Raw genomic sequence first — 17,781 nt, forward strand, 5'->3', positions numbered from 1 at the left:
TTATAGTAGCCAGGCCAGAAGACAATATTCACCCAGAAATGTCTGAGGGGACCTCATAACACATTCTTTCTCATTTGCCTGTGGGTTAGTAAAGGAGTCTGATTCAAAGCCCATGGACGACAATGGAAGTCTTTCCATTGACTTCCATGGTCTTTGGATCAGGCCCTTATTTTCTATTTTTGAAATGTAACTCATGGGAATACCTCTTACGCATTACAATTAATACCCTATCTGAAAATTATCCACCAAAGCTACTTTTCCCCTGCAATTAAGAAAAATACAATAAACTATTCTCCCCTCCAGCTGAGAAAGTCCTTTTCACTTCCTATGTCCTTTCATCTCCAGGCCTTTGATGATTCAAAGGTCATGGGGACAGAGTGACAGGGGAGGGATGTACTTGAGTACATTTCAAACACACTCAAACTTTTTGGGTTTAAAATGTACTGACAAACCTGAAGCTGATCATAAGCTTCTGTGTTTTCTGTTAAGATTCTTTTGAATCTTCCAGGCAGCACCCGATGCATGTAAGCCGCATACCTTTGAGCCTGGGCACCACCATAAAATGGCCATAGTAGTACCACCCGGAAGTAGTTCATCTTCTACCGTCTGCAAAATGGCAGGTGAGCAGCATCAGAATGAGCATTATTTTGGGTTCTAACAAACCTGCAACTCATCTACACTGAAACTATCACATTTCACTTGTTCTTATTAGAAAAAACCAGTCGCATGTAATCTACATTAATAGATCAAACAATGCAATTTCCAACAGCGTTGCTACTGCATACAGGGATAATACTGCAGTCATTTTAAAAAGAATGGTTTTGATGGAAAATCATAAATGGGACCTCCGTGTCCACTAGAAACAAGAAGATAATTTTACCACAGGTCCCCAAACCTTTGCAATACTTCTGATGAATTTAAACGGAGTTTGAGTTTATAGTGAGAACCAAAACTAGAAAAGGCACATGAGGCTTGGTGTTTTGTAGCAAAAGTTTTGCCCAGCTCTTGTTAGAAACGCTCAAACATTTCAACATACCTAAAATACAATGGGTAAAATCCTGGTTCCACTGAAGTCAATGGGTGTTTTGCCATGGACTTCAATGGGCTAGGATTTCACCCCTCCTCTCTACGTTTCTTCTATTACTACTGATATGCCAACTGTTTTTTCTTTGAGCTTTTCTAGTCATTACCTTCTCCAGATAACAATTTTCTTTCCCAAGCTTATGAGTTCACTTCTAATTTACTTCCTTATATTTCCAGGGTTTCTCTATAAAACCTGGCTCCTTAAAGACTTGCTACTATTTCCTTCATTGGAAACTAAACAGTAATTCAGCCTATTGAGATTTTCTGTGGTGTTGTGGGGAATCTTTTGTGATTTTATTGGATGCTGTTGCCTTAAAAAGCACTGATCTAAAATAATAGTCAAATGTTACACTCCTTCTATTATTTATCAAAATGTATTTAACTTTGATAGCTGCTATTAAGATATGCATTGCTTCCAAATGAAAGCAGGCAGTAAGGTACCAATAGTCATACAGTTCCAGAACATTAGCCAATCACACAGCTTGACTTATGTCAGTCTGTAGATGTAAACCAGGCACAGTGCAATCAGTCTCTAATGTCACCAGAACATAAAAGTGATTTAAATGGACGATTTCAAAACAAACAGCTAATTGAAAATAGTTACAAATGTTTCCCATGTGGCTTGTAGCCAAGAAGTGTGCAATGAAAGGTAAAAAGTTGGACTATAAGGTATGTTGTAGAAACAATCTACCTACAAGGTGACTGGAAAACTGAGCAGTGTGTGGGGAAAATCTGCCAGTTATGTTTTCAAGACCCCGGGGCCACGGAGAATAAGCATCTGCTGATGAGGTCATGCCAGAAGCATTGACAACTATTTTTCTGTTGCCATTGTTGATGAAAAGCCCTAAAAAAAGATGGAATTTGATGCATTTTATGTGATGTCTTCATCCCCTGAATTGCTGCTATAAGTGAGTGTGGGTAACAGTTGAACACTGAGCAAATATATGGCTAGACGGTGACTTGAGGCACGGATCTGAGAACGTGGTGGTGTGTCAGATGCACCAACTCATGCAGCAGTTCCAGGAGATACAGCACTAAGTATGCTCCCCTGCTTCCCCCTTGCTCCAGCGGGTTAGTGGGGGAACTTGCTGCTGGTCGAAACCGGCAGCATTTTCTGATGCTCTCCCTGCACCAACCAGAAAAAGTAAGAGGGGGTGGAGCCACGGATCTGTGCACTCCCTACATTCCTGGCCCATCTTTTGCAGTGAAAGCAGTCAGATGGTATGTAGCACCTGTTTACAGCTATGAACCCTCACTCGATGCCTGGGTAGCCTGCACAGTGGCATAATGGGAGATCTTACCCACATCTGACTCGCTTGTGTGGGTGTGTAGTCCAAATCACAAACTAACCCATAAGCCGCATGTCCTGCCACCAGCAGAAGCACCACTCCCTCATTTCAGCTGGAGTAGCAAAGTTATTTTACGGGGACAACTGTCCTTCAGGTCAACACAATGGACGATCCTACTAAAATCCACTCTGTAGTATGTGGCTGTGTGATGGAGTGGTTTGGGCATATGTGTAATATGTGCCTCTCTGTTGGGTGGGATTTGTCAGATGTGAACCATTAGCACAGTGGAGGAGCTGCTCTCACTGGGCCGATAGAGAGCTATGCTTAGGCAGCTGATTTCTGTTCCTGTTGCTGCTTGGACACAATGAGCTCACTACTGCAGTGTGTATAAATGGAGTCACAGATCAATGCATCCCGGCCATTACATCTTGATGATTCACTCTAATAACTGAGCTCATATGATAACTCTCCACATGTCTAATTGTTTTCTTTAAAGTCCTAAGCATGAGAACATGGGTTCTCCCAGGTCCTCTCTCTCCCTGTGTACAAAGGAACTTAATGTAAGTGAGCCCAGGTGGACAAAAGGTCTTTGCTCCTCCTACTGTTTCTCAGTTGCCATTTCCACCTGATAAATCCCCAGGTTCTCCTATCAAATGGCTCTCATCTGATGCAGCTCGGATGACTGCACATTCTGACGTGACTACTACGAGAGAAAAATTACACAGGGCTGTGTTGTGTAGGATGGGAGTAGAGCAGAGGGAATCTCTTCCTCTCAATTCCCAGTATCTCTGCAGTGTAGTCAGCACCTTATATGATATCTGAGTCCAGGCAAGAGCTTAGGGAGACCCTATGCAATGAAACTAGGCCGCACAGGCTATGTCTTGGCAGTCTGGGAACTAGAGAGACAAGGAGAACTTTAGGGTCTGTTCGAATCTAGTGGCTTGAATAATGAATCCTGTTTATGTTCATTACAGTCAAGAACTGTTCATTCTCTATCACAAAGGACACTACATCCTCTTAGCACCAGCCACAGTGATAGGAGGGGGCCTTGCCAAATGCATCCTTCTATACACTAAAGTCTCAGGGGTCTGGTCTTCTGACTTGAGGGTGTGGTCGAATCAGTGCTCCTGTGCATATGCTGAATTTGTCACATACATTAGAGAGGGGTTCATAATTATATCTTTTTAAAAGGAGAAGCAGGGTGTGCTAGAGGGATGAATGGCTCAGAGACCCTCTAAACAGCCAGCATTACTCCTCTCCACCCATCTTACATTTTATATGCAAAATCTTGCCCTTACTCAGTATAGCCATGTATGTGCTAATTCCTACATTCTCTTTGGCAGCTGAGAACTCGAGATCCCATCCTGAGAGGTGTTGATCGTCTACAACACCCAACACAGTCCTAGGAGCTGTGGATGGTCCCAAATAGGTCCCAAATTGGCAGGGTCTGGGCGCACTGAAGATGTGAGGAATAGGACTCTCAGGATTGCCTCCCTAATTCACGTCTCCCATAGAAAATCTACAATAATCTACCAGCCGAGCTAGAAGGACATACTTTGGATTTTGAAAACAACCACGAATCAGACCAAGAAGTCTCATCCTTAATGGGTTTAATGGGTTAGTTAATTTAGACACTTCCTAATCTGACAGCATGGTCATGCGGATGTCAGATGGGAATACACATGTGCTTGTATTATTCTAAATAACTTTGAATCCCGATTCAGTTCTCTGATATCACAGTTGTTATGTGGATATCATTCAAATTACCTCATGCCAGGCGTCTTTAGTACCTGAAATCCTTGAATATAGAGGTCAAATCCAAACCTCCCTCTCACCTGCAAGGTTCCCGGTGCTAAACGCTCAGTGACCTTTTGTGCTCAGCAGCCTCTGTCCCTTTCATTTATTTAAAAAAAAACAGCACATCTGTATGTGGTTGCATCATGTTTGTTGTAATGAAAACTGTAGTAACACAAGCAAACTCAACTGGGGGCCTGATCCAAAGCCCACTGAAGTCTATAGAATGACTCCCATTGCATTAGATCAGGCCAAACAAGGTCACATAAAACCCTCCAAAAAGACATTCCTCAGGTTTGCCAAGCAAAGGAACTTGGGCTAAAAATAATAGAAGACAATTGAGAAATGAGCGAGTGCTTAAACAGCCTTCTTTAGGGCTCCCAAAACTTAAAGGGTGACATTTGAAAAAAACAATCTCTAAAATGAGCATGCATTATATGCAGTTTCTGGCCTTAATCCTTCAGATACTTATGCCTGTGAGTAACTTTACAGGAGAGTAGCCTACTCATGTGTAAAGTTGCTCAGGTGCATAAAAATGGTTGCAGGATTGGAGCATTAGGTGCTTATTTTTGAAGATACGCCCCCTCAAAAGTCTGTGGTTGTGGGGTTTTGTTATGGGAGCATCTTATTGCTCCATCCCATAATTTCCCTGTATGATGCCTGAAAAACAAATTCCTATGAAGGGATCATTTTTGGGGGTTGTTTCTCTACAATTCACTCCTTATTTGAGATGGTGACCTTGTATGTACTAAAATCACTGCAAAGCATAGAGTTCCTCCTGTTAGCACTCCATTAACTCCTCTCCTTTTGTATTTCTGAGACCGTAGTTGAGATGCTCTGATTTCGGTTTTCTATTCCATCCCATTCACCCTCACAGAATATCATTTATTACTTGCATGGCACTAAGAGCACCTTAGATATGGGTGTACGGAGATGACTGGGAAATTAACCCAGATCCATTGTGTCAAAAGCAGCAATGGTAACTACTGTCTTGCCAGTGCAACGAGAGGTAGTAACTGTTGTATGTGTAATGGCAGCTGCTGATCACAGAAGGCCATCAACGGCTCCCACTGAAGCCAATGGCAAAACTCCCATTGATAGAGCGACCATATTTCCCTACGCTGAATACAGGGCACTTGGTAAAATTACTTGTATTCAAGCGAGTTCAACGGCAATCAATCAGAACTATGCAGTACAAACATTTAAATTAACATCAAGTTGACTGAGCCCCTGTGAAAAAGAAATACTGCGTAATTGGGTTCTTTTTATTTACCTTCTTATCTTTAAGGCTTTAGGGTTCACATGGGGAGAGGTGACACAAACACACACTCCCGTACACCTCTCCCATACGGGGGGGTGACCGACTGACCCGACCCTCCCTGGCCGACGCTCTCCGCCCTCCATGCCTGGCAGAGCCCCTGGGACAGACCCACCTCTCTTGGTACCTGGCGCCATGTCTTCCCAAGGCAACATGTGGCGGGGGTGTGTGTGTGTGTGTCACACATGTCCCCCTCCGATTTCTGCCAGGGTTCACACCAGAATGTGGCCAGCAGCAGCCTTTTGGCACTGTGCGGGAGGGAAGGGACAGGAGCTGCTTCCAGCCGCAGGGGAGTGGGGTTGGGGGAAAGGGATGACCTGGCCTATGTCTTTGAAGAGCTCATCTCTCTCCTCTCTGCCATCCCCCCAGCTGAAAGCAGCTTGTCCCTTTCTGCTCGCATAGTGTCGCAAGACAGCTAACACCTCCAGGCTGCTGCTGGTCACCAACATAACCCAGCTGCCTCCTGTGAGCAAGAAGAGGTTAAGCCCTAAGGATGCATTGTGCACCAGGGCCCAGGGAACCTGACTGCAGAGGCTTCAGTGAACCCAGCCAGAGAGGTGGCTCAGCAGGGGAGGGTGCCTAGAGGATGGAGCAGCCCCATGCTCCCTGGGGGCAGGATCCAGGGCATGCGGGGAGTGGGGGTGAAAAGGGTGCTAAGCCCCTGCTCGGGGACCTGCTGTGGAGCCTGCAGGTTCGGGGCATGACCAGGCTGGAAATTGCTTCCCCTCCCGCCACTCCAGAGCTTAGCTGAGGAGCAGAGAGGCTTCCCTGTGCCAGTGCTGGGCGGGGCTTTAGCACATTCAAGGCTCAGCTCCTCCTGGCCAGTTCCCTGGGCCAGAAGATCTTGGGCTTTCCTGGGGCACCAGCCCATCCTTAGAGGTTTTTAAGACCTGGCTTGACAAAGTCCTGGCTGGGATGATTTAGTTGCGGTTGGTCCTGCTTTGAGCAGGGGGTTGGACTAGATGACCTCCTGAGGTCTCTTCCAACCCTAATCTTCTATGATTCTATGAAGGAACCTGCCGGCCAAGCTGTTGGTGAGCTGAGCACTCCAGTCACAGGCTGGTTCTCTCCACAGCACTGGATGTGCCCCGCGGGGTGTGTGTGTGTGTGTGTGTGAGCAGGAATATGGAGGAGCAGCAGGGCTAAGGTGTGTGTGAAGGGGCAAAGCAGAGACAGGATAGCGAGAGGGGGAGCACGTAAAGGGCCGATGGTTGGGTAGCCGAGGTGACACGTAACCGGCTGACACCTCGTGCCGGCCTGCACTCACCAGCCACCGCAGCTCACTGCATGCAGCCAGTGCCAGCCGGAAACGGGACTGGGGGGGCAGGGTCCTGCTGGATGAGAGCCGGCACGCAGCGGGGGCTGTGCTGATGGACCAGCGGGGGAGCGGCCGGCTCCACGCGTTCGAGCTTTGCCCCGCCACCAGCCTTGCAAACCTACCCCCATTATCGGCCACTGGACCGCCCCCCCACTCACCGCTGGTGGGCAGGCAGCTGGCGAGCAGGGATCCGGCCGGCAGCAGGACCCACCAGTACTGATGGGGGGAGAGACAGAAAATATGGGAAAATTTGCCTATCTTTTTTTTTAAAAAAAGTCAGGACACCTGTAGATGGGCTTAAATATGGGACTGTCCCTTTAAAAATGGGATGTCTGGTCACCCTTCCCATTGAACTGAATAGAAGTAGCACTGGGCCCATATTGCTGCTGTTTCCTTACGAAACAGAATATAATGAATGTAATCAAGGCATACTGTAGACAGTGTCTCACTCCCTTAGACTCCTGAATTGTCTGTGCTGCTGGGTTACAGCGTATATCCGACACTGGATGCAGGTGGTATTGACTGCTGAATAACTACCCAGTGCTGGAAAGAACTGACTGTTTGTGTCTCTTTGCAGAATGGTACGAAGGGTCTGATTGTCAAAAGTGCTGAGCACTGACAACATCAGTGGGAGCCCGTGGGAGTTGTGTGGGGCTCATTAAATCAGATCTCCTGTAAATGTCCATAACAAGGCTAACCTTGGACAGCCCTTTCCAGTTCTGGGTATAAATACAGAAGAATGTATTTTTTCAGACCAATAAGCATTTAAGGGGGACATTTTCAAAGGCACAGAGGGCAGTGCCTTTGAAAATGCCATAATCCCACTGGTAGTCAATGAGAATCGGGTGCAAAACTGGCCTCTTTGCCTTTGAAAATCTCCCCCTAAATATTTTACAAAAATACAGCTATATAGGATCAGATTTTCAGAAGAGCACAGGCTCCACGTGGGGCCAGATTTTCAGAAGAGCTCAGTTCCCATTTAAGCACCAAAATAACTGGGCAGATTTTCAGACGAGCTCAGGAGGTTTGCTGCAGGTTGAGCACCTAACCCCACAAGGACATTTTCCAAAGCAGAGGCCAGCCAGCTGCAGTAATATCCCAGTAGAACCCACTAGGGTTGTGGATGCATTTATCTCTGTTTTTGCTTCAGCAAGGGCTGACTTTTTGTGATTACATTTCATAGCCAGTGCAAGGGGGATGGAGGAGAGAGAAAAAAGGGAAATGCAACTGAGTGGTGGCAAGAAAGGTCGCCTGGCAAATCTCACTACAAACAGGAGAGGTTTTGGAGGGGTGGGGCAGGGCACTAGCGAACAATTGTTCTCTCATCAGTGATATTTAACTTCTTTCATTCCCAACTGAGCAATGCCTTTGTCTATGGACTTTAAACCTCTCCCCTCCTTCCCTTTCATTCTCTTGTATGTAATTCCCAGCTGCTGAAGGAACTCTAGTAACTTGCACTGTTCCTTTGTCTCCGTCAACCAATCCCCTGCACCAGCATCACTCAGATGAGCTGGCCTTTTCATAATAATTAGCTCACTCTCATGCCCTAAGTGATTGTGCAATACCTATAGGCTTGGAAGGATTAGATTTGTATCGGTAAATGTCGGCAAACATTGATTTTGCTGCACACGCACAAACTGACAAAAATATTTCTATCTAAATTTACAGATAGGCAAGTAAGAAAAATTGTGCTTGAGAACTTATTACAGTTTGATTTCAGGATATTTACTTCGTATATTTTGACATGTGATGTGGACAATGTGTGTATTAATGGTTATAAAGCTTTAACTTTTTGAATCTCAGCTATTGCCATTACATAATTACTGTCTGACCACCCCCCATAAGTTCTGTGAAAATTTAAATTGATAAAAACTGAAAAAATGCTTGAAACCCATAATTTTACACAACCGTGAACATTTAAATTGGAAAAAAATTGAAAAATGCTTAAAAATTAATGCTGTTATCCGTCAAAATTACAAAACAAAATAAAAATCTAATACTGTACTGCATGTCCTCTCTATTTACACACACACACACATCTATGACAACTCTCTAATTTCAGCATGTGCATCGTATCAGTGAGATGCATGGAATTTATTTAGAGTGGCATTCTGGGTTGGACAGCAAAAGTGTTGGGGAGAGTGTTGCTTGAGCAATGGTAGCCGGAGGCATGATGGCTGCGGAAAACAGAATGTCGTTGCTAGCCTTGGTGGTGGGGTTGTGCTCATGTGTGGTGACTAGCACATCTGTAAAAAGGTTCAGGGTGTGCCAACCTCAGAACGGAACTCCAAGTGCTAGTGACCGGGGGGCGGGGAGAAACCAGAAGGACCTTGGACACACATCCAGCATGTCTGATCAGACCCTTTTTGGGGTGCTGCACCAGAAACCCCTTCCATTTATCAAGCAGTTCTATCCTAGAAGTCTCTGGCAGGGGAATACTGGGAGGCAATGGCCTCTTGCATCCGTCCCTCCCTCCCTCCTCCCCCTTCACAACCACCTGGGGAAAGCCAGGGGCTGATGCTTCAGAGAGACCCTGGTTTAAAAACCACAAAACACAGTGAGTGCCATTGCAGTTTACCTTTTCTCGTCATGTCTGTAAGATGTGGAGGTCCGGCCACTGGTCCAAATAAACATCTTAGAGGATTGCCCAGTGGTGCCTTTCCTTACTGTGGAGGTCTTGGAGGGATGACGGAAGGACCTAGAAGGAGAGGGATAGTCGCTGTCAGTATTCATTTGAAACACACCAAACCATGTTGTGTCCATCGTGCTAAGTTCCCGGGCCTGGATTCCTATCCACTTGGCAGTGCTCAGTGGGCTCTGGGCCAAGCAGGTGGGCCTTCTGATTATTCGAGGCGATATGTAAAATAACAGACATGCCCTCTCTGTACCCTTCCAGGAGCTTTGCTTGACACAAAGTTATCTTCTACTTTTTTCTCTCGCTCATTTGTTTTGCTAGCACTGGCTCACATCAGAGATAAGATGTCGTTTCCTTGCCTGTGCTTTACTGCCCGGACAAACGCTTGCTTTGCTGTTGGATCAACCTTGCACACACTCTGGAAAATGAAAACTTCACCTTGGGGTGAACTCCAAGCGCTGGCTAAACAATAGGCTGGAATCTTTTGCTGTTCCCATCACTTTTGTATGCTTTCCTCCTTGGCCTGAGACCTCTTGATACATTTGTTCTAAGCAGCCATAGATTTTAAATAATTATGTGAGCCCATGATGTATTCAGAATGCACTGATCTGTCACCAAACTCCTAGTTAAATCTAACTGCAGTTACAGTCCCTCTCCCAGCTGGCATTCTGATTGGCGCTGCTTGAGAGAATCATAGCAACTTGACTAGGTGCTCCATTGATGCATGCAGAATAAATGTTGAGGACAGTTTGTTTTCCTTTTTCTATTGCTCATATAATGGATTAACTCTTTGATTACCAGGATTCTTAGCTGGCTCTTAGGCACTAATATAATAAACATGATTAATAAGATCAGGCTAAGATCATCCATGGGCTGATCTTTCTGGTGAGTCCCTGCCAGCATTATACCTTTTCCCCAGCACATCAACATGATGTATATTAATTAACAGGTTATGTATCTGTTACAGTTCATTATGGGCTGAGTCCTGCAACCCTAAATCAGTCAAAATTCCCAGTTGGGTACCTTGCCTCAGTAAAGATGGAGTTGCAGCACCTGGAGCTATTTATTCTTTTGGAAGTCTATCTGATATCACTATAGACTATAAAAGGATTTATTGTTCCAAACCTGCTTAGCTGACAGAGTCATGGTTGTCTTAGAAGCAGAACCAGGATTTTGTTTTTTAAATGGACTCCAATTAATTTCCTCCTACTGTCCCCTTAATCTACACTCCCTTCAGCAAATTCTCCCATTCTTAAGATTTATGTTTTCTTTCATACCCCAACCCACTGCCCACCTGGCACAACCTCCCACTTCATGTCTGCCAAGCAGGCTCTCTATCCTCCGCCTGCCATAGCTCCTTCCTACTGCCTTCTAATTTACAGTGATTGCCCTAAACACTCCCTGAGCAAAACTGCTGCCCGGGGCTTTCTCTTTTCTATGGCAGGGCATGATACCAGTAGCATTTCATTTTCAGAGCTTATGATTTAAAGAGGGGAGAAATGTAAAGGAGTTTTGATCTAGGGTTTTGGTTTGGATTCACTTCTCCCTTTTAATTCATCTCTACCTAGGTTTGCCAGGATCCAATTTACTTTATAATTTTGATGGATGTTTATTTTTAAGCATTGTATTTTTTTATCTATTTGAATTTTCACCAAATTATGGGTTTTATGCATTTAACATGTTTTATTGCTTTAAATTTTCACAGTTGTGGGAAATTGTGGCAGGGGGGAGTCAGACAATTATTGAATGACAGTAGATGTTGAGATTGAAGGAGTTAAAGCTTTTTAACTGTTAAAGCACAAGTTGTCAACCTCACCTGTCAAAGTATACAAAATAAATATCCTTAAATCAATCCCTAATAAGTTCTCAAAAGAATTTTTCTTACTTTGCCAATTTTATTTATCATCAACGGAAATATTTTTTGTCACTTTGTGTGCATATGGTAAAATCAATGTTTACCGACATTCACTGATAAAAAGTTAATCCTTCCCAACCTAACTATATCTCAATTGGTTCTGAACACTCATCCTTACAAACAAGTGACTTAATGATGCTCAGCATCTCACCAGATCGGGCCCTTGATTGTGAAGTCCCTTTGGGCAGAGGCCATATCTCATTCTATGATTTGTAAAGCGCTGTGTGCATTTATTGCTCTGTGGAGCAGGACTCAATAATAAAAATGAAATAGTCTGGAATCTAAGTGCCTTAATGTAGAAGCTTCTCATATCTCAGTGGCCATTCCCTAGCTCACTGAGAAATAAACGCGGCTGTTTGTGGTTTCCACTGAGGATGCACATGCATTCCAGAGTGCTGTCTGTGTAAAAAAACATGCTGTAACGCCACCATCTACAAAGTCATACAAGGGCTGATTCATGAATTTGCGTAGCTGTCAACCTGACTGAGATGGATTTGGAGGGAAAAAAACAGAGCTAGATCTGAGTTGAAATTCAGCTTGGAGTGTGAGAGGGCTGGAATCCAAATCTGGATTTGGATCAGAATTTCACAGCTGGACCCCTATTTCAGTAATGGGGCAAACAAAACCCTGGGTCTTTTCACTTCAAACTTTGCAGAGGAGTGGGAAGGAGGCTTGACATTTAGAGAAACCACCACCAAAACATTCTGCCAATTTAGGCCTTGGGGTGACACCATAAAAAGCTACAATGTATATCAGTGAGTGGGCTTTTTGGCAAGTGCTCAGTGCCCTATTGTTAGCACTGAGCACCCTCAAAATCACACTGAAATTAATAAAATCCATCTGTTACTCTGGGGCAGGGACCATCTTTTTGTTCTGCGTTTGTACAGTGCCTGGCGCACTAGGATCATGGTCTATCACTGGGGCTCCTCGGCGCTACCACAAAATAAATCAGTAATCTGAGTATTTGTATCACACTCATCGGTGGACGCAGATTAGGCAGGAAGGAGAGCTCTTTGCACCAGCCAAAGAGGAGGGAGAGCACTGCTTAAACAAACGAGGAAGAAGGAAGGAAGCTGTGTTCTCCCAGTCTCCTTACTTTAACCCCTGATCATAGAATATCAGGGTTGGAAGGGACCTCAGGAGGTCATCTACTCCAACTCCCCGCTCAATGCAGGACCAATCCCCAATTTTTAGCCCAGATCCCTAAATGGCCCCTGAAGCAATCATTAAACTCAGAACCCTGGGTTTAGCAGGCCAATGCTCAAACCACTGAGCTATCCCCTGTCACTGTGGTAGCTGATCACCTAAACAGTCTTTTCTTTCCTTTTCACCTGAGCAAAAAACCGTAGTCAAGGATTAGGGGAACAATGTATAAGAAAAAAGAAAAGGTTCGTCTCTAAGGTGCCACAAGTCCTCCTTTTCTTTTTGCAAATACAGACTAACACGGCTGTTACTCTGAAACCTGTATAAGAAAAGGCATTTGTGACTAAAATAACTATGGCTTGGAGGATGAAATAGTAGCTACCAGCATCTAATCAATCTGATGACCCATTAAGGAGAGTTTTCAAGCGGTCAGCATAGGTGCTGGAACTGGAGGTGCTGGGGGTGCTGCCCCACCCGCTGGCTTGAAGTGGTTTCCATCACATACGGGGTTTACTGTTTGGTTCAATGGCTCTCAGCCCCCCCACTGTACACATTGTTCCAGCAGCCCTGGCCATAAGAGTAGAGAACTTGGGATACAGGACTCCTGGGTCCTATTCTTGGCTCGACTACTGACTCACTGTGCAGCCATGAGTAAGGCACGGTCTACACTAGAAAATTAGGACAACATAAATACGTTGCTCAGGGGTGCGAAAAATCCACATCCCTCAGTGGTGTAGTTAAGCTGACCAAAGTCCCTGTGTAGACAGTGCTAGGCAGACGGAAGAATTCTTCTGTCAATGCAGCTACCGCCTCTCTGGGAGGTGGATTACCTACGATGACAGGGGAACTCCTCCCATTGGTGTAGGTAGTGTCTACACTGACGCACTAAAAGGTTGTGGCTATGCTCCTGAAGCGTTTTAAGTGTAGACAAGCCCTGTGACACTCAGCTTAACTAAAATGGCCTCTAACATTGGGGGCCTCAGTTAGCAAACAGAAAATTGTGGCATCCAATACCATATTTAGTGTCCATTTTTATAAATTGAGGCCTGGCCTGAGCATCAGTTTACTCAGTCTGTTCATATGAAGCAGTTGTGAGGACTCATTGAAATCTTCAGGAGGAAGGCCTCTAAGGTTCTGTTCACACACAGTCCTATCACTCCTGTCGGTGTCACTTACTGAAAGGTAAAGTTACACACGGTGTGTGAATGGCTAAAACTAAAAGAACTGTAATAGGGCAGCTGAGTGACGCAGCTGGACCTACGCTGCGCTGATATAGCATAAACCACTGCCATAGTCATTGGGAGACCTGGAGGAGCTTGGTTATCACAGACGTTGCTCTAAACTAAACACAGCTGAGCATACAGTTGAGGTGATATACAGCCTTCTCAGGTAGGATGAATAGTAGCAGCATCACCACAGGTAGCTACACATCTCCTGACTCACCTAGTCAGAGTGAAGGCTTTGTGATGGCAGCCTTCAAAATGGAGAGAGGTGGCTACAATGCACAGAAGGGTGTATGGGAAGGAAGGAGAAGGTCTTTTTCTCTGGAAAAGTTTGAATGATTTCATAATGTTTCAGAATGCCGGTGCCTTGGAGCTACCCATATGTGATATCATTAATGCTGCCTGCTTCATTAGCTGCGCAATGCAAGCCACCCTTCACTATTTAACAGATAATTACATGCCTAATCTTGTGTAAAATTGTAACAGTAATGACATCACAGCAGCCACTCCAAAGGTCAGATGTAAGTGACTTGATTCAGTGTTTTCTTTAGCTGTAAGGGTCACCTATACATTATAATCCTTTCACAGGAACAATGGGGTGTGAAATCTCCAGGATCCTTCTTCTGAGGGCCTTTAGGGGAAAAGAGACATTTCACATGGAGGAATCTGAAACTAAGTTAATATATGCTGGTTCAGTGGTTTGGTTAGACAACATGTGCGTTTCCCTTGCACTAAGCTTCCTCCCCCTGCCCAAATTGTACTGCGAATGCCAGTCCTTATCCAAAACTGCAAAATAATTTACCCGTACTATTGGAGCAGCCCCACTGATAAAAGGAAATACTTTTTCACACAACATGTAACGCAACTGTGGAACTCATTGCCGTATGATGTTATTGAGGCTTAGAATGTAGCAAGATTCAGAGAGGGACTGGACGTTTATATGAATGACAGCCATCTCCAAATGTATAAAATAGTATCTACTAAAAAGAAAAGAGTTTTGAAATGGATAGAAACCCTCAAAATCACATCTTAAAACAATCTCTGATTATTAAGAGTTAGGAGAGACTTTCCTGTGAGGAAGATGATCCAACATCTGCCTACTGAAGCAATATCATGTACCTTTCTCTGAAGTACTTGATGCTGGCTACTCTCAGAGACAGGATTAGAAGGACTTTGGGTCTGATCCAGTATGGCAATTCTTATGTTCCTCTTTCAATGGGGTTAATATGGAGATTGGAAAGGGAGGCCATGTTTTAGTTTTTGCAAAATCCAATTGGTCTTTGGGATCAGAGTTCCATTTTATTTAAATCACCACTGTTCCAGGGCAGGGTCTGGGGAGCTCCAGGTGTACCGAGGTAAGCAATCTATCAACAGCATTAAAATGGAGTCCAACTCCCACTAGTGTTTTCAAGTACGGGTTACATTTACCCCCTTTCCTGTGCTGCATTTTCTTAGGGGTAGACTTTGGTATCCTCACTCATGATGAGTAGCAGCATTCTCCAGGAGCAGTCCTGCTGCTTTCAATGGCACTACTGTGGCATAAATAGATATGGGCGAAATGTTTTTTGGCAAATAACAAATATGACAAAAAATGCATTTTGGGAGGCGCCAAAAAATGCATTTGAGAGTCATCAAAACTATTCACTAATTTGGGTTGATTTTGGTAAATAAGTTTCAGCCAAAAAAAAAAGAAAGGGGTGGGGGTGGGGAATTTCAGAAATGTTAATGGTTTGTTTCATCATTTTTCAAATGAACTGTTTCAACATTTTGTTTTGAATCAACATGACATTTAGAAAATGTCATTTCAAAATTATGTGCAAATGGTTCATTCAACCTGAACAATTTTTTCTGGTTTTTCATTTGATGAGAGAAACAAAACAAACAAACAAAAAAAATCAATTTCATTTTGAAATGAAACAATTTCTTTTTTTTGGCCACTGACCCGAAAAACATTAATTATTTGCTCAGCTCTAGTCATAAGGTATTGCTTAACATGAGTGAAGGTGGCAGAACTGGGCCTCTGTGCTTCAGTTAGCTGTGGAGAAGATGTTTCAGATAAATGGTTTCAATTTTGGTCCACAACTATGTAAATAAAATGTCTTACTGCAAATTTGACTATGAAACAAAATTGCTCTGTGCTGTTATTAGCTCCTCTAGAAAGAGGAAACAAAGCACAGAGGAGCAATGTTTGCTTTCTATCAAGTGCTTAGCATCAAGAACATTAACTTTTTAGTTCACGTCTTTCAGATGTTTGTTGTCCTAGGGATGCAGCAAACTGTCCATGGGAGATTTGGCCACTGCTGAACATGGGGGAGGCAATACAGCAATTACACACACACTGTGGGTATTATCCTCACAGTTGTAATGTCACAGGGCTGTAATTCTTATATACTCACACTTCAAGGGAAATATTATGTTGAGTTCAGCAGTTTCTATCTCCATTTAAATGGTGTGCACAGGTACCAACATACAAATGCACCTCAGAAGTAGAAAATAACTTCAGCTTATATTTTTACACCCTTGGTTATAAATAGACTGTGAAACATCGGTAGCTGCCTAGAACTTAATTGTTGCCACTACGCTGCATACAATAGTCCTTTGGCACTTCCAGCTAGCATCAGGGATGGAACTCAGATCTTCTTGCCTCAGAAGCACAGCGAAAGGAGAATCTTTCTCAGCAGCATAGGGTCTGTGACACATAGCCGAGCAGCTCTGAATTAATCCATTAGAGGGAAATGGATATACATTCTAATCGGGTCATGATAGCATTTATGCACTAAAGCCCCACTCCTGCTGAAGTCAATGGCAAAACTCCCATGGATTTTAATGGGGCAGGATTAAGTTCTAATCTAACACTTCTGCCATTTACCATGACAGTAACTTGGAAATACATGCCCACTACAGCCCAGATCAATCCAACAGCACACAAGTCATCATTACAACCAATAATAACAGGTACAGTGCTGTAAATTTAATGGTGCTTTTGATGATCAGGCAGAAAGAGTTTAATATGAGACAGCCAAAGACAAGAAAAGATGTTTCAGAGTAACAGCCGTGTTAGTCTGTATTCGCAAAAAGAAGAGGAGTACTAGTGGCACCTTAGAGACTAACCAATTTATTTGAGCATGAGCTTTCGTGAACTACAGCTCACTTCATTGTTCCACTGAATGCATCTGATGAAGTGAGCTGTAGCTCTTGAAAGCTTATGCTCAAATAAATTGGTTAGTCTCTAAGGTGCCACTGGTACTCCTTTTCTTTTATAGTGGAGGATGTGGCCCCAAAATGCTATTTGTGTGTGTATTTGCACGGACTCAAGGTCATGAGGGTCTCCTTAGCATACAGAATACACTGGGAAGGTGACAAGGAGTAAAACAAGATTCAGAGAACTGTGACTCTTCCTCCCCCCTCACAAACAGTTTATAAAGAACAATCCCACTGTTTGAGTATTCCTAAGAATCATTTTGTTCCTGCAAGGCCAATGCCCTTCCCACTGTAATTCTAGGGAGCAGCCCTGAAAATCATTCGATAACTCACTGGCATATTACACAGGGCACTATATTCACGCCACATCACTTATCAAGGTTAGAGTTAAGTGTCTGGATGGGCTTCTAATGCCTATTACCTCTAATTCTTCACCTTTGTATAGAGTCCGAGAAGGATAGTACAGGTAATGTTTTAGGAAGGCGTGAGAGGCTGATGTTTGTCTGAGGTTTGCCTGTGTTCAGGTTTCTGACAACAATAGGCTCTTTTGAGGCCTCAGTGGGCCATTTATGGCACCAAAATAATGAGATCAATTCTCCTTATGGCATTTCACGTCTTGGATAGGGGGAAATTTGCAAAAAGATCAGCTCTTGTGTTAATTTGACACCATAAATGGTGAGGTATTAAAAGGCTTTTGAAAACCATGCATCCGCATAAAGATATAATCACTGAGCTGTTTGGGTTTGCCTGAATATGGCCATTTCCTTCATTATCTAGGCTGTGAAGTATTTGGATGCACACTCCTAATATTTCCCAACTGAACAAGTCATTTGCCTCCCAAGGGGAGTCTTCTCTGTCCTTC

General features: G+C 43.9%; 1 protein-coding gene and 1 long non-coding RNA gene across 8 annotated transcripts in view; one reads left to right on the forward strand and one right to left on the reverse strand.

Annotated features, from left to right (window-relative positions):
- LOC311525999 overlaps positions 1-17,781 on the forward strand; it is a 135,149-nt gene that overhangs the window by 36,727 nt on the left and 80,641 nt on the right. The window lies entirely within an intron of this gene.
- Positions 1-17,781, reverse strand: part of LOC311525996 (calcium-activated potassium channel subunit beta-2) — a 230,120-nt gene that overhangs the window by 16,311 nt on the left and 196,028 nt on the right. For 4 of the 7 annotated variants that reach the window (XM_084638576.1, XM_084638578.1, XM_084638580.1 and 1 more), the window contains exon 2: positions 9,381-9,500. In XM_084638576.1, coding sequence (XP_084494702.1) covers positions 9,381-9,500 — 120 coding nt within the window. Of the gene's footprint in view, positions 1-9,380; positions 9,501-9,875; positions 9,997-17,781 lie in introns of those variants that run through there. The other 3 variants (XM_084638575.1, XM_084638574.1, XM_084638579.1) reach the window with 2 other exon arrangements.

This window comes from Lepidochelys olivacea (genome assembly GCF_965140295.1).
Source record: "Lepidochelys olivacea isolate rLepOli2 genome assembly, chromosome: 9".
NCBI classification, from domain to species: domain Eukaryota; kingdom Metazoa; phylum Chordata; order Testudines; family Cheloniidae; genus Lepidochelys; species Lepidochelys olivacea.